We start from the raw sequence: 22,678 nt of genomic DNA, 5'->3' as shown, positions 1-22,678 counted from the left end.
TATATATTCTTCAGTAATAATTTCTTACTTACGTATAAATTTTTTTAAAAAAAGTAATTAATCTCTTTAATATTCTTATTAGATATATAAAGAATTAATGTAAAAATTTATTCTAAATACTTGCTTAATTTAACTTCAAATTCATTTAGGAAAATAAATTATTGTCATGCACACAATCAATTACATAATCCTATTAAATTAATACTTTTATATTTGATAAAACTCTAAGAAAACGTCATGTGTTATTTTTCAATTTATTTATTAGTATTCATGATTTATGATTATGATAAATAATATTAAATTAATACTTTTATATTTGATAAAACTCTAAAAAAACATTATGTATTATTTTTCCATTCATTTATCAGTATTTATGATTATGATTATGATTTATCATCAGGTACTCTTTTTTACCTAGAGTAATAGAGCTTGACATTCTTAGGGAATTTGCGGTATACCCTGCTTCTCTGAGAGATTGATATAATTTTTATTTTAATTTGTTTATTTAATTTTTTATTATATTTTTATTTTAAGTAATGTCCTCATAAATTATTTTCAACTTTTATCTCATAAATTTTCTCATTTCTTTTTTACTTTTAATCATAGTCACACAAGTTAGTGTCAATTTATTAATAGTTATCATCATGATTATTATATCTAGTATATTCCGCTTATAAGAAATATGATCAATGTATCCTTATCAGTTTATCAATACTTGTGTCAATTCTTAATGTTGTAATATCTTAGGGACGATGAAGGGAATTGAATATTAATATTGATCGTTGCTTGATACGTGACATGATTTTGAGAATTTGTAAGTTTCTCGGCAATAACAATAATAATATCAAAGACGTAATCTCAAAAAAGATTGGGGTCGCCTACATGAAGTAATATATCAATTCTAATAGTCATTACTTATTAAAATGAATATTTTTTTCTTTATTCGTTTTCAATATGTAAGTTTGGATCATTCATACTTCATTTGTTCTGTAAAGGCTGCTACATTGTTAGTTGGGCACATTCCGCACATACATCAAAAAAAGAGAATCTAAATAATAAAAAACTAATATAACTCCAGATTATTTTGGCTAGACACATAATCGTTTTTTTAAAAAAATTATCTATCTTTAAACCATAAATTTGAAAAGAATAAGCAATTTCATAAAAAAAATTCAAAAAATAAGGAACTTATGAACTTAATTCCCAAATCAAACACTTTTTGCACAGAACACAGGTTCGGTACAGCGACCATAGAAGTTTGGTCAAAAAAGTCAAGGTATTTGTTCGTTGGTAGTTATTTGTGTGTTTCTGTTTTAATTGCTATTTTCTTGGGTCATGTCAATTTACAAGGCCAATTTCATTTGCTATTTTTTTAGGCTAATTACTTGCTTGTTTCATTTTTAATTGCTATATTATTGGGCAATGTCAATTTTACAAGGCTATTTTTAGGCTTTTTAATTATTAGAAATAATCATAGCTTTTTAATAAAATGGAAGTTAATTTCGTAGCTTTTTTAATAATTATTTTAATTAAAAACCTAAAATTAACTTTCCTATTTTATTTTCTAAAAATTTGGAAAAGTTGATATTTATTGGATAAGGGCCTAAAATTAACTTCCTTTCTATTAAAAAGTTATGGTTATTTATAATAATTAATCGGCTAGTCTCTTGAGAGACCGTTTCTTTGAAAGACATACCTCAAGCTCAACCTATTAAAGATTAATGTCTACTTATCGTATTCTTAATGCCTACTTATATTATTCTTAATGCTTACTTACCGTATCCTTAATGCCTACTTTTAATATCTTAAATGTTTACTTATATCATTCTTAATGCCTACTTACATTTTAAAAAACATTTTAAGAGACCGTCTCTCACAAGAATTTATGATTAAAAAACCTAAAAATAAGCCTTGTAAAATTTACATGGCCCAAAAAATTAATAATTAAAATTGAAGCAAGCAAGTAATTAGCCTAGAAAATAACAATTAAAATTGGAACAAACAAGTAATTAAATTAGTCTTGTAATTGTTCGCCATTACTAACAGCGAACAAAGAAGCTTGGTTAAAAATAGTCAAAATCTTTGTTCACTGTTTTACTAATAACGAACAAAGACCTTGATTTTTTTTACCAAACTTCTTTATTCGCTTTAATAACAGCGAACAATACCGAATGTCCGAATCTGTACTCTGTGCAAAAAGTGCTTATTTTGAAAATTATGTGTATAAATTGCTTAATTTTTAAATTTTTTATATGAAATTGCTTATTCTTTTCAAATTTTCTCTTTAAACCTCTATGGTGAAATTTTATTAAATGGAAAGTATTTAAGTAAATGAATATTGATTGAGATACATGATTAAACACATTAATTTATCCCAAACTATTTTATAGGTATTAATATTGTTTGTTTTAATATGATTTCATTATTTGATAAAGAAACGAAATATATCACCTAGTGATTGTACTTCTTGAATGAATATATTAAAATTAGATTGCACTAAAGAGATTAAATTACAGATAACTACGTGAATTTACTCTTATAAAACATAATTTGTGAATTTACTCTTATAAAACATAATTTGTTACATTGTTGGTTATTTTTTAATTCTTATAGATAAGTTTTTTAATTCTTATAAACATGATTTTTCTTATACTTTTTTTTCACTTTTAATCTTACTCACAAAAGTTAGTAATCTGTATCAGTTTATCAATACTTATGTCAATTGTTAATGTTGTAATATCTTAGAGACGATGAAGGGAATCGAATATTATTATTGGTTGTTGCTTGATACGTGACATGATTTTGAGAAGTTGTACTTATCTCAACAATAACCCTAATAATAGCATATGAAGAGTGGGACGGGAAAACCTTTTATAAAAGGTAGACCTCGTTTCCACATAATGCAAATAAAAAAAGTTGAGTTTTGTCCTTACCTTAATGTTTTATGATTTTTTCTGATGAATGAAAAATTTTTATTGGCCAAAAAAAACAATAATAATATCAGACATAATCTCAAAAAAGATTGGGATCGCCTATATGAATCAATGTTTCCATTCTAATGGTTGTTCACATGAAATTTTTTTTCTTTATTCGTTTTCAATATGTAAGTCTAGTTCATTCATACTTCTTCTGTTCTGTAAAGGTTGAAATATTTAATTGGACCCATTCATCAAGAAAAGAAACTAATATAACAATTATTTTAAATAATCATCTATCTTTAAACCCACAAGGTGAAATTTTATTAAATAAAAAGTATTTAAATGAATGAATATTGATTGAGACACATGATTAACATTAATTTATACCAAACTATTTTATAAGTATTGTTTTTTAGAATATGATTTCATTAATTGATAATGAAATGAAATATATCACCTAGTGATTGTATTTCTTGAATGAATATATTAAAATTAGATTGAACATAAGAGATTAAATTATAGATAACTAAGTGAATTCACTCTTACAAAACGTAATTTGAACATCAGAAAAAAAATAAATTAAAATAAAATAAAAAAACCTTTTTTAATATCCAAAATGGGTTTTTTTACGGATGTGCTATCCCGTTACATTAGAACAGGAAACAAAAATACATTTCTAGTGTTAGGGCAAAAGCTTCATATACACATCAACCTTGTTCCCAAAAGATGAATTTGGCTTCATTATACACATTCACATACAATGCTATTGTCTAGTATTGGAGCAAATTCGCAACAGCACAACTTCTTTGATTTGTCTATCATTACCAAGGACAATGTCAAATTCACACTCATCACCCTCGACGATTTTACACTTACGTTGAAAATCTTTCCATCCAGTACTAAATCGAACACGTCTCCTAGTTGTTTGAACAACCTTCGCTACCTGCGAAACCCTCTTGTACCGAAAAAGTACTTCCTTAGTCGGTCTGGGCAACTTTACATTGTTTTCTCTGAGAACGGCTGCAGGAATATGCTGCACAAGAACACACAATAATACTTCATACTAGTTTATACTGATAAATGGGTGCACCAAACAAGAACATATACGACGAAAACTTTACCACATATCCCCTTCCATCAATGAATTTTGAAAATCGTATGTTCTTCGATTGAACGGTTCTTTCTTGAACCACTTCGGGCATTGCTTCAGATAAATCTGCACGCATATTCGTTATAATTATATCGGGATGCACTCGAAAAGATGGGCATCTTCATAGAGTGATGCACAACTTACCATCAGATACTTCTATTGGTTCAAGTAGCATGCCCTTTTTAAAACTCAAAGAAGGGCTGAATTCGTGATCTAAGTTTGACTCTTCTTCCACATTCATGTAAGAATGGTCATCGATGTTTTTGCTTTCTTCTTTAACGCATCCATTGATACTGAATATTTTGACAATGAACACAGTATTTCCGCTATAGGAAAAGATCAGAAACTCTCCTCGCTCTAATGAATTATCGATCACAAAGCGATCCCAACCCTTTTTCATTAGTAGTTTCCTTTCATCGTGTTCCAACTCTATATTCCAATCTTTTCCCTGTAAACTTTTCAAGACGACTTTGCTTGGAATCCTCCCATTAAAGTTGTTTATAAACGCAGGCGGTATTACCTGCAAGATTAAACCATTTCAGGTATCCAAATCAGTCCTCGTTAAGTTTGTTTCTATTTGTTCCCGGTATGTTCTAGGCGTATTATAAAACAAGACGCCTTTCAGTGAATGAATGCGCTACCATCACTCTATAACACAAAAGAAATTTACTATTCGTGTTTAAACTCGAAGAAGCCATAGCTAAATATGACAAGTTAAGAGCAACTTCCATAACCAGCATTTCGTGCACTGTACAATAAGGCGGGTTTACTAAGAAGTGGATCTATCTCTAATCTATTAGATACTTGTAAGATCAGTAGATATGGCTCTATTAATACACTTGTAAGATCAAACATGAAGTATGAAATTATAGAAGGAAGCCAAGAAAAGGGTTCATATTCTATACTGAGCATTTAGACATTTATTTCATTATGTCGAGCAAGAATTCTCACTTGAATGTAGCTTGTACAAAATTCTCTAGCTCTAAATGCTTAGGGTTCATATTAACCATGTTAATTCAACCTCCAACAACCAATAACCGCAAGCAAAAGTAAACCAATAATCATCGTTTAGTGCCAATACAACCCTAATATATGTAAGTATAAATCAAGTGCAGTTCTTATTTATGCAAAGTTGCACATGATATTTGTTACCAAAGGGCAATCGGAAATAGCTTTTTTGTTAGTGCTATCACCAACAAGGGTAAAGTTATGTATACTGAACCCTCCGACATTAACTTAGGTGGAATTTTGGGAGTCACTTAACGGCGTTAGGGTAATGAAATAATGTTGTATAAATTAGCAAATAGAAAATTAAAATTCTAAACTAAATCATGGTAATGGAGTGCTAATTGTTAGAATATAATTAGGGTAAGGGAACACAAATTCTTGTGTGAAACGATCTCACCGTGAGATATTCCTCATACATGGGTTAAAAATTCAATTAATACAATTCTCAACATATGAGCTCCTTGTTTGAGATTGTCTCACAAAAAGACTCTCTGTCACAAGAATAGCTCATAAGGGAATGCTATGATGAATTAATCTCTATTTCACACAGGAAAATCAATTTTTTCCACAAAATTTCTATAAACAATTATAAAGCATAGATTCATAGATTTAAAACAGATAAAGATTAACAAAATTATTAAATAAAACAAGATTATCTTTCTTTTCTTGACAAAGAAAAATACACATAGAACATTACTTATTACCAATTGCTTTGAATTATGTTCCGGCAGATAAATCTTGAAAAATTCAGGGGGATGTTGTGTACTGCATTCCTTTGATGGAGTTTCCCTTCGCCTTTTCATTAGCCTCACCATTGTTAATGTTTAATTCACAGCACTCAAGACTAGGAGTCTAGGACTACAAAAGAAATTCCATAATTATTAACTTTTCATCATATTATGATCAACAAATTTTATAGAATAACACCCACATCCAGAATTTTCAAATTCCCAATAAATGTATAAATTTTTGCACATAATTACAACAAAAAAAGAACTAATGGAGATCAAATATTCATCATGATTACCCAAAAAGATTAAATACAGACTTCTATATACTTCTATCAAGTTGCTACTATGAGAATTAAACAAAGAATAATGGAATCCTGAATTGTTAAAAGAAAGGTTCACAATGTTTTCTTTTACTTTTGAAAATTGTTTCCCTGAAAAAAATTTCTGGTAAAGAGTAAAATCACTAACGGCAAATGATAATAATGACAATGATTTATAGACATTATAGTACTTTCTCCGTTTTAAAATACTCATTACATTAGACATAATGATATTATTCATCTTTTAAGTTTATTTTATATATTGTGGCTAACGTATAAGTAAAAATATATTTAAGTGGAATGTTGTGAAGTATAAATTTTTATGAAATGTACCATGTTATTCACAGTTTTTTGTTCACAACTTTTCATCATCAACTAATACTACATTTTCATATGATAATGTATTAAAATAAATTTTGTTAAGAATATGAGACGACGGGAGAATAACAAGTATGACCATCTAACTTGTCAATTGATTTTCCTATTAAAATTATACTAATTTTTCAATATTATCAACCATTGAATATGTACTATCAAACGGGTTGTAATTGAGTAGTCTAAAGGACCTGTTTAGTTGTTGTATTCGATGGTGTTAGTAGCTCTAATAGTGAAAAATGTGTTGTTCTTTCTAATTTTTTGTTTCAGGTGGTAATAAATGGAAATGAATTTTGCGGAAAAAAAAAAATAGGACAAACCAAGGTGGATCCAAAACTCAAACACAACATAGCACCAACATATGAAAGTTGATGCTGTATGTTTAATCTCACATAAGAATATTCAAAAATTTCAAATGATTATTTTTTATTTCAGTTAATTTGAATTTCTCAAAACTGTTAAGTAAAAAAGTTTTCAAGAGATAATCCATCTAGCATATCAAACATTACCGCAAAGGCACAAACTGTGAATGTTAAACGACTCAAGTTGAACTAAGCAAAAGAGCGACGATTTAACACTTAAGCTAGTAGATTAATCACAAAATCACCCAGTTCAATATATATTCCAAAACAAAAGGCAGAGCACAAGATAGGAGAAGAGAACAAACAGTTCAAATATGAAAACTAAAAATTGCTACTTTATAAACCAATCAAAACCCATGTTTTATACCAGAAACGAGCAGAAGTGAAAAGCATGTAACATCAATCAAAAAGTCTTAAGTTCGATTTTCACATACTCATATTTCATTTAAAAATCGAGTCGTATTTCAATCGGAGAGCAAACAACATCAAAAAAATTCAAAAACACCATAGTTTTTTTAGGGTTAAAAAGAATCAAACACGGTGAAGAAGACAGAGATATCAAAAAGTCCTAAAACATTAGCTGTAATGGAAGCATGGAGTATTGGGGAGGGGTACCAAAATAACCTAATGATGCTGAATGTTGATTGCTGAATGAACCAGAACGAAGGAGAAGACCCACAGTCCCACACACAAATGAACAGAAAATGTAGTCTAATATTGGTAGGAGTTTTGGAGGAAATACTAGTACTTCATAGGACTAAGATTTTGAATTTTTGCCAAAAATAATGACCCACGAACCCAATTTTTCAATTTAGCCAATTATTTATCACTAATTCTCCGAGAGATTGTGTGTTTGAGACACGTATTTTAAGTTAAACCTATTTAAGATAAAATGTATATTTACTGTATTTTTAATGTCTACTTATATTATTTTTAATGTCTATTTATATTATTTTTAATGCTTATAAATCATATTCTTAATGTATATTTTCAAAATCTTAAATGTCTAATCACACTATTTTTTAATATCTAATTATAATATTTTACAAAATATATAATGGGCCGGCCAATTAGAGATGGTCTGTCAAAGATATCGTCTCTCACAAGACTTTGTGTTGTTTATTGAGTTCATCTTACCATGAGATGGTTTCAATTGGGTCAACCTAAACTATTAAAAAAATTGCTTCCTATATTATTTTTTTATACTTTTACTTACTGCTTATATGCGCTCGTCACACGGCGAGACAGTCTCATACAAGACTTGTTGGTTTTTTATTACTTCATCATCATCATATTCATTGTATCCCACTCATAGAAAACTATGGTCAATAGAGGAAAAAAAAACGACAGCTCATACTCATAAAGGATAGTCCAGTCAAAGAGTCCTTATCTAATAAAAAAGTTGATAGACATTCCAGTTTTTAAAACAATAACGTAAAGTTACATACTTATTTTTAAAATACAACCCCTCTTGTGTGAGACGTCTCAAAGTGAGACAATCCATACAAAAGGTCATTATGCTAAAGTTTTTTATTATTGGGCTATTTAATCCAAGTATGAGGCACATCTTACGGTGAGACCGTCTCATACAAGAATTTTTGTGTTTAAAATTATATATTTATTCATTTTTTTTAATATTTTTTAAATGTTTATGTTCTCCAAGTTTTTTCTATCAAATTCATTATTCAATAAAATAATATATCAACTATCTAAAAGTTTTTTTTAATTCTCGTAAACATTCTTTGGGAAAACTTCAATAAGAAATGAAGAAAATAGTACATATTCTAGAGTTGTTAAATGAGCTAAAATTAGTGAAAAGAAATTGAGTGGAAAAAAATTAAAAAAAAACAAATGAATGAAAGAAACTGAGTGCTTAAGATGGAAAAATACTAGTATATAAAATAACTATACAAGTTTGTAGATATAATTGAAAAAGGAGAGTAAGATAATTGGCCAAAAAAAAAAAGAAACTATAAAATCGTTGATACAAGCTAAAATATAAAAAAAATTATGCAAACTCGGAAAGACAAAGAGTATCTTCTTTGCCTATGCGAAAATATAGCAATTGTATTTTATTTTATGCTTTAATTAGAGCATTTCCAATTGTGGGAAGATACTCCATATGTAGAAATCTTTTTTCTCAAAATTTAATCTCATTGGTGAGAAAAATTATAAAAACTCTTAATTTTTTTTTTTACATTGTGGATATTTTTTGAGATACAAATTTGTTCTCAAACAAATTAGGAGTTGACACTTATCCAAATTATTTTTTTTATTTACAAATGGGATTTATTTATTTATATATATTAAAAATATATATAAATATACTAATGATCATTAAATTTTATATTCTATAATTAGACACCCATTTCGCTATGTTTTAATATGCTTTAAATATTTTATATTTTTTTACGGTATATAAATTATTATTTAAGACGTGGAAAGAAAACTTTTTTGTTTTCTCACTAATGCGATTGCAAAAATTGTCATACAAAAAGTTAAAATGGACGAGATGGAAATTGTAAAGAGAGATTGGTGTGGAAAAATTTTTCTACACCATTGAGAGTGTTCTTATAAATTAATACTGTCATTTTTATTGATTGCTCCAACAATTGACTTTTGCAATATTTATCATTGTATGTTATATTACACATTTACTCATTATAGCTAGTACTTCCTCCATTCTGATATACTCACTACGTAACCATTTTTGACACTATTTATTGCTCAAGCTTATTTTATATATTGCGATTAATGTATAAGAAAAAATATCGTCGAATGCTCTTGTTTGAATCGTCTAATCGCTTACTTTCATAATATTAAAATTTATAATTTTTGTGATGTGTTTAGTTCAATATATAAAGGATCAAAATAACACATTGGATTGCGTAAAATCAAATGTAACAAGTATAATGGAACGAAAAAAGTATATAGTAAAAAAAAATAATCATATCAAATCTTATTCTTACTACATAATTTTAAATTATATATAATTTCAAATATACACAAGCCAACAAATACATTAAAATGTGAAAAACTTAATATGACAGAAATTAAAAAAGTATATATTCTAAAAAAAAGAGAAAAGGAAAACAATATAGAGGGATAAATTTAATTAGTAAATATATTTATAAATTCTATATAAGACTATTTCACCATAAAATAAATCTAATATTTATTACATCTATTATTAAGTTATATAATTTTAAATACAACTCGCAATGAGAAAATATCAAAAAAATGTATGTTGTTTATTTCAAATTATATTTCATGATAAAATTTTGAGAATGTAGATAACGTTTTCTACGGTTGGGCTGTGTCATGTCTCATGTGTAGTAGTAGCCTGTCAAATGTCAGGCTACTGCCGCATAGATGTACTATGTTTACAGTATTTCATCAATAATTATCACGATTATTTTCTCTTCGCAGGTAGGCATTCGTAAATTATAATTCACAAATACTTGCTATATTTTATTTTTGGTATTATTTATTGTTTAAATTTATTTTATATATTGTGACTAATATGTAAGTAAAAATATAGTTAAGTGGGATCTTATTTAAATTTTTAAATCGCATATTTTCATAATATGAATTTTTTATAATTTTTAAATGTGTATAATTCGACATATAAATGAACAAAATATCGCATTGGATTGCATAAAAGGTCAAATGTAACAAGTATAATAAAACGGAGAAAGTAGTAGTATTAAAGTTTATGATTTTTATGAATTATAGTTGTTAAATACTCCCTCCTATTCATAGAGAATGAGATATTTGAGTTTTGCACCAAAATTAAAAAGGGGTGAGGGACTGGTTAAAAGTGGGTGGAAAACTTAATATTTATGTGTTATTGTATTGTTGTAGCAAGGGTAAAAAGAATGACAAAAATAAAAATGAGACATTTTCATTAAATTGACCCAATAAGAAAATTTCTCATTCTCTATAATAAGGAGGGGAGTATTAAAATTTATAGCATTTAGGTCAAATTACATAATTTTCAAGTACATCTTACATGGCTACATATATTGATTACATGCACAAACACACATTTTCACGGTTCAGTTCGTTTGTGATACATAACTAGAAATTATGAAAAAAATAAATACTTTTTATCATAAGTGTTTTATTTGCTTTATGCACTTTATTTAATATACTTATTCAATTATTAATATTTCTAATTGCGCATTATTAAAGATTATGTAGAGTTAATATGAATAATCCTTGCATTGAGACGAATCAACAAAGATTCCGCTTAACTATATTTTAAATTATAGATTAATAATAAAATACAAATTAAGAGTAAAAGATGAATAGTATCCAAAAAATAAATGGAATACTTGTGGTGAAAAGGAGGGAGTATTATGAAAACATGTGAACATGCGATGATATGAAAAATAAGATTTTTTTCATAATTTCACTACAATTATTTCACTTATTGGTTAACCATTAATAATTCAAACGTTATGGGTATTTGTCTGGAATAAACCCGATAAACTTGCTATAGCAAGTTTTATTTAAAAAAAAAAGAAATATAAAATAAAATGTTGAATAAAAAATTCTCATTTTTTTTACTATTCAAAACTTTTTATGTAAATTTTCAAAATTTTTCTCTAATTTTAAATTATTTTTTAGCATACTCTTTTTTTAAATTTCATACTATAACAGATCATTCGATTACTCGAGTTTATTCTAATCAAATACCAATTAAAATTAAAATTATTCATAGCTAATCAATAAATGCAATTATTATAATAAAATCTCTCATAACCTTTTTCTTCAAAATGTAAATCGTCCATTTGAATTATCTAATATAGCTTCAATAGTAGCATAAGCATCATGAACAATGGCTTCAAATTTCAATAGAAGCATAATCATATCAATCAACAGTAGCTTTAGCCTTTATAAGAGTGATCAACAAATTTAACCTAACATTTCCTGTCAATTTAAGGTTTAAATAGTAATTTTTGTTTAATGTATAAATTTAATTCTTAATATATTTAATTATATATAATAAAAATTATAATCTTTACAATGAGACGAATCAAACAAAATTTCAATTGACTATATCTTAACCTATAGATTAAAAATTAATCACAAATTAAAAATGATGAATGAATAGTGTCACTTTTGTCAATGTTACAACTAATATGGAACGGAAGAAGTATACTTCAACTCGTTCGATTTTGAAATAATTGCTACATTATAATTATTGGCATTATTCATTATTTAAGTTTATTAGGATAAAAACTCGTGCAATGTATAAATTTTTAAATACACTAATATTTTAATGAAATTTTAGATTGCAAACCATACTTCACGTTTTTCCTAAAATTCAAAATTGTAATTATGGTAGTCTAACAATATAAATGAATGATTTTAATGATCAATTAATTTAATTTTAAGTCATTTTAGTTTTAAATAACAATTGATGGAAAAGGGGGCTATTATGTATTTTAAGTAATTTCTTAAATTGTTGTATTATTTAATACACAGTGTAATCTTATATTATAATTTTGTGTAATTCCAATTACACTGGAATAAATGTAATTTGTTTTGCAGTATAATTTTCTACGCAGTATAATTCTAGAATTTTATCAGACAATATATAATGTTCTATGCAGTATATCATATATTTCTCATTATAATGTTTTAAACAGTGCATTTATATACAACTGTGTAATTGGAATAATTGTGATTTATTGCATCCATTAATATATAAGTTTTTCCGAAAATATACATTTGTAAATATGATAAGTGTAAAAAATACAAATCAGTCAAATTTCATTAATACTATCCAATGAAAAAAAATACAAATCTAGGAAACTAATATTGATTTTAAACCTATTATTTGAATTACTGTGTATTGTTGTTTTAGATTGTTACTTCTCATTCGGTTTAATCTGACCCTATGTTGTTTCTAATTTTTTTAGTTTGTTTACAGATCGGAACCGGTCGAGAACGATGGGTTAGCGGAGTTGATTAGAGTTCCATGGATGTTATATTGAGCTGAGTTCGTGAGAAGTTGTAATATTGTATTAGGTTTTTGGTAAATGTATAATAGACTTGGTTGTGTTGTTATAGTGGACTTTTAGAATGACTTTTATGATTACATTGTATTAGTTAGATGTTTGGTTTGAGAATTAACTAATTTAGCTATATTTTAGAATTGGTGACTTTGGAATTGAGATTTAGGTTTATGGAAAATAAACCCTGTGATGACCCTGTTTACTTAGTTAATGGTAATTCGAGTTGTTACATATAAAGGGTGAGGACGTAATGAAAAAGCTGGCGACCCTAATGAAAATGAGGAAATACAACAATCAAACACCAAAAGGTAACGACAATCATCATAAGTCAAGGCTCAATAGTGAATTAAGGCAACAAAATTTTCAAAAGATGCTTTCTTTGAGAACGGCGGATTCTCTACCTCATGGTACTTTAAAAATATTGCTACAAATATAGTTACCATCATGGAACCATAAGGAATTAATGGAAGTGAGTTATCATAACGAAATAGGTTAAAAAATGGGTGAAAAATGGTGGTTGTTCTTCTTAACATACTAGAGTCAAAATTAATGGTTTATATCGTACTTGTATTAGAGATGTTGTAAGTTGCTTAGACTTAGCTCCATCAGTGATGTGGAGATTGATACGCATTTCAATTTACGTGTGGAGTGATTCTTGAGTTTTCTTAAGAGGATACTATTCACAGAAACTGAAGTACAAGGCAATATGATTTTTATCTTGAAACATTTTATAAGTTTTGGACTTTTTGGTTAATTGTGGGATTTGGCCAATATTTTGATAAAAAAAAATTCTAAAAATAGCTAGTCTTTTGAGAGACATATCTTAAGTCCAACCAATTAAAGATTGATGTCTACTTATCGTATTTTTAATGCCTTATATTATACTTAATGCTTATTTAGTATATCCTTAATGTCTATTTTCAATATCTTAAATATCTATTTACATCATTCTTAATACGTACTTATAATATTTTAACAAATATATAATAAGCCGACCCGATTAGAATTAATGTCACAAGAATTTGCGTTCGAAAAATAGAAGAGTAAACACAAATACTTACTAGAAAATAGTTCTAAAAATAAAAGAGTAAACCCTTTACAAAGTGAAAAAAGAAACCCAATCTTGACTTCTTGTCTAATAATACTTACCTTGGTGCCGCAGAGAAGATGAAGGAGAAAAGAAGAAGCTACCGGCGAGAAGAGGAAGGAGAAGGTCTGAAGTTGTAGGCGGTAGGTCGCAGAATCGCACAAAGGAGAGAAGAGGAAGGAGAAGAGGAAGTGAGGAGGAGGCGGTAGGTCTGAACAAATATGTAGGGTTTATGTCGCAACAAAACAGCAAACAGAGGAAGTGAGGAGGATGTATATCAATATATCTGATATATTATTGAATTATGATTTTATGACTTTATTTAAAATTTTCAATGAGTTAATAAATGGGTTAAATATGGGTTGACGTGACCTGATTGACCCATTTAATAAATGGGTTAAACAGGTTTTTTTCGGGTTTAAATATTCAACCTGAACCTAACCCATTTAATAAACAGATTAGGTCGGGTTGACCCATTTAATTAATTGGGTCAAAAATCTAAACCCAAACTCGCTAATTTCGGATCGGTTTCAGATCAGATTAGCAGGTCGGGTCAGCTTTTGCCAGCCCTACTTCTTGAGGTTGATTTCTTTTTTTTTTTTCAAGAAAAAGAAATATATATATTGACATTGATTGCTTCACGTTTTGGACTCATCTCATCATCACCTTCGCCAAGTCTCCTTCTCTTTGTTCATCTTCCTCCTTCAAATTCAATCATCCATCAATCACCCAGAAAATTCCCCCAATTCGATTTACCTTTCTTCTAGACTCTTCTACTAATTCACTTTCAAACTCATCATCTTGCACCATGCCCACTTCATCACCGCCGCAACCGCAGCCGCAGTCGCAGTCGCAGTCACCGCCGCAGGAACAATCGCCGATTTTACCATCGCCGCCTCAAGAACTTCTATCCGTGTCCTTCAACCAAGATTCAACCTGTTTCTCCGCCGCCACATCTTCCGGTTTCCTAATATTCAACACAAACCCATTTCGTCCAATCTTCAATCGAACTTTCTCCCACTCTCTCTCCTTTGTTCATATGCTCTTCCGCTGCAATATACTTGCACTTGTTGGTGGTGGTCCGAACCCTCAATTCCCACCTCATAAAGTTATGCTTTGGGATGATCACCGTTGTTGCTGTATAGGTGAACTCTCATTTCGTTCCGATGTTAAGTCTGTTCGTCTTCGACGTGATCGAATCATTGTCGCTCTTTTGAATAAGATTTTTGTCTATAATTTTGCTGATTTGAAGCTTTTGCATCAAATTGAGACGGTTTCTAATCCTAAGGGTTTGTGTGAGGTTTCGTGTTTGGCTAATTCCATGGTTTTGGCTTGTCCTGGGATACAAAAAGGACAGATTAGGGTTGAGCATTATCAGATTAAAAAGACTAAGTTTATTATGGCTCATGATTCTAGGATTGCTTCTATGGCTTTGACTTTGGATGGTAGGTTGGTTGCTACTGCTAGCAGTAAAGGTACTTTGGTTAGGGTTTTTAATACGTTGGATGGTTCTTTGTTGCAAGAGGTAAAATTTCCTCTTTTTTAGTCTTTATTTTGCTTTTTTCATTTTGATTTTGCTGTACTTTTTGGTGAAGTTTGTTGTTTTGATTGCTTAGTGCTATCTTATTCATTTTGAGTGAATTAAGAATTCGTATAGGGGAATTGGCAACATTTATAATTTTTGTTTGGAATTGAGATCACCGATCACGTATTAATATGATTGTATTAATATGAAAAAGGATTTGAACATGCATCATGATATTAAGTTGAGCCGGTAGGTTTTGTATGTTAGTGAAGAGTTGCTGGAACAAGAGCCAAATCACCTTGTGTTTGAGATGATATTGATCACATTGTAGCTCAAACCATGGCACACACAATAGAGGGAGATTGTGGGTGTGCATTGGGGTGTGGATTCATGAGCATTGAGCGCTTGAATGAAGCAAGAAAACGGACTGCCTTGAACAGACCAGTAGTAGGAGACAGACAATGGTCAATGAGCAGCTTGGATGCTCGTGTATTTGTGGAGGACTATTTAAGAGGCCAAATAAAGCATTAGTTTAAGTGTGGTAGCTATTTCTAAGAGAGAAATAGGGTTAGGAGAGACTTCGAGTGTCTTTTGTATTACTATGTGTACTCCATTAAAGGACTGAAGTTTGAGCTATAGTGAGAGAGTTAGATTGTGAGTGGTATTAATCTTTGATGAAGTATAATCTCATTTGACGGGGAGGTGTCCACGATTTCTAGTGCCGTAAAGTTTCATTTTTTTTGTTGCTTGTTCATACTTTGTTTTCTCTTCATTTTTCTACATCTTTTCTCATCATTATAGAATCCAAAAATCTTTCCTTTCAAAAATAGATACAAATTGAGCTGATAGACATTTTGGGTGTAGTTACGGCTGCACTTTGTAAAACAATTTAAATGCTTCCTTTTTTGTAGTTAAAGTGGTTTAGAATAATGTTGTAAAGGATAATTATAATGCACATGTGTGTATGGTTTCAATCAAGCATGAGTATATTGGTTTTGCTTTGCAAAGGTGAGCTTGGATTTGATTTTTTGTAAACGAACCTTGTTTCTTGAATTCCTTGAATAATATAATTTTGGTATCTGGTACAAATTGGAGCTTATCTATGCTTATATCCAACTTTCCGTTTGTGCCACTAGCCCAGATTCCTCCTCTCTTGGCCTTTCTCCGTAAAAAGCTCCTTCACTTTGGGCTTATTGAAAAATAGCAGACTCTACCCGTAAAAAGTGATAGAAGCACTTATGCCATTGGCCACCTTCACCCTAGTACTGAGATAAGGAACTCCTCTATCTATGCTAATGAATTATGACTCTGCCTTTCTGGAATTCAGGCTTGTCAAAAGTGGAAAGCTAGCAGGTGAGGAGGTGGAAGAAAGGGAACAATAAATAATAGGGAGGTCTCTTTGAAATTTTAGTAACGTGTGAGCTTAGTATCTGCATTTTATAAATTTCCCTCTGTTTTCAAACTCCAACTAGATGAGAGCCACTTAAGATCATTGAAGTAATGGTGTGGTGCTGTGTTAGATTTGATAAGTTTCACATTGGCTTTTGTGAATCACACTATTAATAGCGTTACTTACATGTATGTTGCTGATGTGTGACAGTATACAATATACATCATTTTTTTCCTGTATGTTTTATATTTAGTGTTGATGTTGCGATTTTGTCTTGAAATTTTTGCTTGGTATCTAATATCATAGGTTAGAAGGGGTACTGACAGAGCAGAGATACAGAGCCTAGCTTTCTCTTCTAATGCACGATGGCTAGCAGCTTCTAGTGATAGGGGAACTATTCATGTTTTCAACCTGAAGCTTGATTCCGGATCTTCGGGGAACAGTGGGTTGCAGAGTCCACCTGAGCAACCAAATTCTCCACGTTCCCCTGTATCATCCATCTCTTTTATGAAGGGTATCATTCTTATCCTTGCTGCTGAATGCTCTTGTAGAGATACAAATACACTGAAAGCGATATATGGTGTTACCATGCTTACACACAGTCCTTATTCCCTTTACGTTAAAGAGTTAATGGTGCTGTCTGCTTGGTGGTCCTAAATCCTTATTAATGTCTTTTGAGCTATATTATTCGTGTGTATAAGACAAGGTCTATAGGAGTATGATATATTCTCCTTCCTGATTATTTATTTGATTGCTGATATTTTGGAGGAAAAAATGGTTCCTGGACAAGTTTTTGGTAAGCGTGGAAGCAGAAAAGGATATTTCATACATTTAATATGTATTTGTCATTGTCCCTTGATACTCTTTCTTCATCACATGAACCTTTTATCTATGCTTTCTCTATAGATCAGTATAAAAAATATCACGCTTTTTCTATAGATCAATATAAAAAATATCACATCTACAATGCTTCTATTTTTGTGCCAAGGCTAAAATGTGAAGAATATTAAGAGAATTTGGAGTAGTAATAGAACGGAAAAATGTAGTGGTTAGTAAGATATAACATTCAAATCAAAGTGAAGAAGTTGCAGACATTTGGAGCCGCAAAATGAGTAATCAAGCCTTAAGGAATATTGTCAGTAGGAGCAAGTATCGTTTTTCCCAGGCAAGGTCCTGGGATCGAATCTCACTTACCCCTCTCCTTCCCTCGATCTACCTTGTAATCCAAAAAAAAGCCTTGAGGAATACTGTAACTGTACCCATTAGTTTGCATCTTTTTGGCTTCTTAGACTATTAGAGTGGTATTGTCAATTGTGGTAGGGGAGATTTGTAGGAGATACAACAAAAACAATGCCATAATCGACTACATGAACCAATATATCACTTTAGGTAGAGATAGAACAGTTAAAAAATTTAGGGAAAATTCCACATGGTAGCATCGAACTTTTATGAAATGCCAGTTGTAGCACTTTTGTAAGATTTTTCCACATGGTAGCATCCAGTTTATGCCTTATCTAACTATCGTAGTATTTTCCGTTAAATTTTCGTTAATTTCCGTTTAATTCACCATTTTGACGTTTCTACCTTTATTAAGTGTTGGTTGTTGTCTTTATAACTTACCCAAAACTATTTTTATGCTCTGAAATGTTTAATTCACCATTTTGACGTTTAATTCATCAACGCTCTTAAATGTTTAGGGCAAATTATAAAGACAACAACCAACATTTAATAAGGGTAGAAACGTTAAAATTGTGAATTAAACGGAAATTGACAAGAATTTAACGGAAAATGCTACGGCAGTTAGATAAGGCATAAACTGGATGCTACTATGTGGAAAAATCTTACAAAAGTGCTACCACTGGCATTTCATAAAAGTTCGACGCTACCACGTGAAATTTTCCAAAAATTTATCCGAATGCAGTTGGAGTAAAAATACTAAAATATATTGTGGGAGCAAACAGCAATCGAGAAAGGTGGATGAAATAAATCGACACAGGGAGCAATGCTCTATTCATATAATAGCCCAAATTGATATTGCAGGCAATCACAAATAACAGGGCACATTATAATATGAGTAAACCTTTGAACTTTCTTTCATTATTCTTAACATACCTCTTAACAACGACTATGGAAGTAAAGACTACTATTGGTATGGTGGACTTGTAATGTTATGAATTCTGAAGCCTTGCTGTGTTATCTAGACTATCTGCATTGAAAGTGACCCCAATTTAAATACAACGCTCGATTTTCTCTTTGTGATCTTGTTTCATCTGTTATTGCAGGTGTACTGCCCAAATATTTTAGCTCAGAATGGTCGATGGCCCAGTTTCACTTGCAAGAAGGCACTCAGTACATCGTTTCATTTAGCCAACAAGAGAACACTGTTTTGATAGTGGGAATGAATGGAAGGTAAAAGATGGATTTCAAAATTTTGATTTCATTTGCATGCTATGTTCCATTTATTATTTTGAATTTGCATGCTATGTTCCATTGATTTCATCTGATATAGGTGCTGGTTTCCCTGTGAAAAATATTTGATGTCATCTAATTTTCTATCCTAAATATGCAGTCTTGACTCTTGATATCTTAGTTGATGTTTAGAGTCATGGACAGCCTAGTAGCTATACAATTAGTTTTTTTTCAAATTGGAGATATACTTTTATATTAGTATTTCTTAATGTTGAATCTTCATTTCTGTCCTCTCCAGGACTGTAGTAAAACGCTTATCAGTCTCTCTACCTATCAAAATTTTATTAGATTCTCTAGTTTTTGTTTAAACTTTTTTGATAGTGTTGATTTTTAGATGCAACTGATAAGAAAAAACGGGTATAAATTGAGCTTTAGACTTCATCACTTAGACCTTGATTCCATGCTCTGTGTGTTTCTCTTGTAATATTGCTGAGAATCAGAAAACGGCAGATATTTAAGGATTTGGTTTGCTAAGCAACTCTTTCATGCTAATGAATGGAGGGCTGCTCTTTTGATCATTTGGATACCTAAACGAAAAGAGAGGAAAATGGAGGGAACGGAATTGAAAGGAAGAATTCCGTCACATTTTGTACTAACCAATTCTTTTTTAACATTGCTAAGACTTGGAAGGAAAACACCTTAATGCTCCCCCCCCCCCCCCCCCCAAAAAAAATGTCACCTATGAAATGCAGTACTACTACTAATACCTCAACGCTAACAAATGCAACTTCCCATGTTTATGATGATTATTTTTGGACGTTTTCCCTCTTTGAAACTACATAACCTGATTGATGGGATTTGTTTGAATGCAGCTTCTACCGATGTAGTTTTGATCCCATAGCTGGGGGAGAGATGAAGCAACTGGAATACCGAAATTTCTTGAATCCCGAAACAGAAGAGCCTGCGCCCTGCTGATAGCTGCAATTGCTGATCACCTTCACACAAGTTTCCTTCCTTTCTGTAAATTGTACATATAGTATGAGTTTCTGCCTGGTGTAAATGTTTTCTACTTAAAATGCATGGCGATAGTAGAAGTGATCATCATGACTTGAAAGTTTGGGTTTCATGTCTTCCATAGGTGGAACACTAATTGATTTATTTGTTCCTTTACAGTTACGCCCATCTAATAGGCAATTAATTTGCCCAAAACTAAGATTCTTATTCTTTTGGGATTTGTTCTTTAAATTTTAGGCCTTTTTCTCCTTTTTTTTTGATTTAGAAATCATCCCATTGATTTTGCTTTGATGAGGAAGATTCTCTTCATCACACTGATTATTTTGTGAGAAGGAAAAATCCTTAAATCTGCTAAAATAAGGAACCTATTTCCAGGAATAGGGAGAAGTAAGTTCGTACTAAAAAAAAAATGGGAAGACTATTTTTGTTGTTTTGCATTTTGCTCACTCCACCATCTACAGGTTGAGTTTATTGCAAATGTTAGGTGGAACTTTGAGATTAATTTATTTTCACTGGGTTGTGAGTTGTAAGGGGATGTTACCTGCAAATTCATGTTATTGTAAAATGTGGGACCACTTGGGTGATTGACTAATAATGTCGTTCGGGAGTACTGAAAAATGATTCAGGTTGGAGTGGATAATCAATCCGTCATACTTGCTGAATAATACTATCGGTTATTAAAATTGGGATTCTACTTAGAATCGTTTTGGTTTATGGAATCGAGTCGGTAGAATTGAATCGTATAATCGTAAGATTCTACAATAAACTTAAATTTACTATCTAGTCATAATTATTCATCTTAAAAGTTTAAGTTTATTAAATAAAAGTTTTATTCACTTCATTTCTAAGAATAAAATAGAAAAATATTTAATAACTAGTTTAAATATTCTTACCGATGAAGAAATTTATTTTTTTAAATTATAATATGATGATGGATCGTTAAATTATAAGAAAAGTTGGTACATAAGAAAAATAAAAAAATTAAGAATAAATTTGTAGAATTAAATCGTAGGATATGTTGTAGAATTGTGTTATGGTTCTAGCTCTATAAATTTTATTTTAATTAAAATCGTAAGATTCTACCAACTTACGATTCTATTTACAGTTCGAATCGCTCGCTTTTTTTTGAATCGTAAAATCGTACAATCGTAAATCAGAATCGTGATTTTAATAACCATAAATGTGATAAATAAAGTGGGTCAACATGTTAAAAGTCAAAAGTTAATTTAAAAGCTATTTACTAAAATAGGGCCAATAACATTTAGAAAAAGCTTAAACCCTCTTTAAGAACAGTTTCATAGCCAAAGCCAGAGAGTAAGCAACACATTAAAATGTGAAATGAGAGTGATTCACACACACCAAAGATAAAAAGTTGAGTTTAGAATGAGTGTCTGTAGTGTGTATGAGTATATGAACCAAAAATATAAGAGTATAATAGATGATAAAATGGACAAATAATAAACAACACAAGATTTAAGGCGGTTCACTAAATAAAGGCTACATCCACCATATATATAGCTAGAATAGTATTAACTTTGTGTTTAAAGGACAAAGTACAAACTTGAGAGAATTACAATAGATATTTGATGACTTAGATAGGAGCTAGTGGTAAATAAATTAAGCAAGAAGGACTTTACAATGTGACTTTTGGCCTACTAACAAAGACCTAAAAGTGAGGTATTTATAGTACAAAATAATAGGGCAGCTAGGAAATCAGTGTGAAACGAGGCAGCAACACATAGAACACCAATAGGCCACCTATACTTGCAGCTCGTTCGAGCCTGACAGCCTCTTGTTGAGCTTGGAGGCCGGAATGCCTTGCTTCGCTCTACTAGATGGAGACAACGAGACTTTTGTCTTACTAACAAAGATCTAAAAGTGAGGTATTTATAGTACAAAACGATAGGGCAACTAGGAATCAAGTGTGAAACGAGGCAGCAGCACATAGAATAGCAGTAGGCCGCCTAAATCTGCTGCTCGTTCGAGCCTGATAGTCTCTTGTTGAGCTTGGAGGCCAGAATGCCTTGCTTAGCTCTACAACTAGTGGAGACAACGATTAATAAGATTGACAACTGCAACCAATTTCAAATGTGAAAGTTATAAGCGCCTAACATGAGAGGTTTTGAGCATGTTCAGCATCCACATAGGCACAAAAAATTTGGAGACCTCAATATTAAATTACGTAGTATATGTGAAGTGTTTAAAGATTTAAAGTTGTTAGAAAAATACCTTAACTTTTGAAATTGCATAGGGCCTTCAAAGAATTTATCGATTTTTGCTCCGACTCTGACGTCTAAAATATAAACCAAATGTCATGGTTAGTAGAAGATTTGAGCTAGATTTAAGTATCAGGAGGCATGATA

The 22,678-nt window shown here is 30.4% G+C and overlaps 2 protein-coding genes across 3 annotated transcripts; one reads left to right on the top strand and one right to left on the bottom strand.

The window, feature by feature from the left end:
* Positions 1-3,500: 3,500 nt before the first annotated feature.
* LOC130796738 (putative B3 domain-containing protein Os03g0621600) lies at positions 3,501-7,648 on the bottom strand. Of its 2 annotated transcripts, none has more exons than XM_057659112.1 (5): positions 7,489-7,648; positions 5,781-5,934; positions 4,213-4,588; positions 4,040-4,134; positions 3,501-3,951 (listed from the first exon to the last, which is right to left on the bottom strand). In XM_057659112.1, exons 2-5 carry the CDS (start codon positions 5,889-5,891, stop codon positions 3,682-3,684), a joined length of 852 nt encoding a protein of 283 aa, XP_057515095.1. In that variant the 5' UTR covers positions 5,892-5,934; positions 7,489-7,648; the 3' UTR covers positions 3,501-3,681. The 2 variants fall into 2 exon arrangements, with proteins under 2 accessions (XP_057515095.1, XP_057515094.1); XM_057659111.1 differs by having other exon boundaries at positions 7,480-7,634.
* Positions 7,649-14,630: 6,982 nt separating this feature from the next.
* LOC130796826 (autophagy-related protein 18a-like) lies at positions 14,631-21,032 on the top strand. The gene is made up of 4 exons (XM_057659227.1): positions 14,631-15,502; positions 17,199-17,406; positions 19,175-19,301; positions 20,174-21,032. The coding sequence occupies exons 1-4, from the start codon at positions 14,786-14,788 to the stop codon at positions 20,274-20,276; spliced, it is 1,155 nt and encodes a 384-aa protein (XP_057515210.1). The 5' UTR covers positions 14,631-14,785; the 3' UTR covers positions 20,277-21,032.
* The last annotated feature ends 1,646 nt before the right edge of the window (positions 21,033-22,678 follow it).

This window comes from Amaranthus tricolor, chromosome 12, assembly GCF_026212465.1.
Source record: "Amaranthus tricolor cultivar Red isolate AtriRed21 chromosome 12, ASM2621246v1, whole genome shotgun sequence".
NCBI classification, from domain to species: domain Eukaryota; kingdom Viridiplantae; phylum Streptophyta; class Magnoliopsida; order Caryophyllales; family Amaranthaceae; genus Amaranthus; species Amaranthus tricolor.
This window is presented reverse-complemented; position numbering and strand designations above follow the sequence as displayed.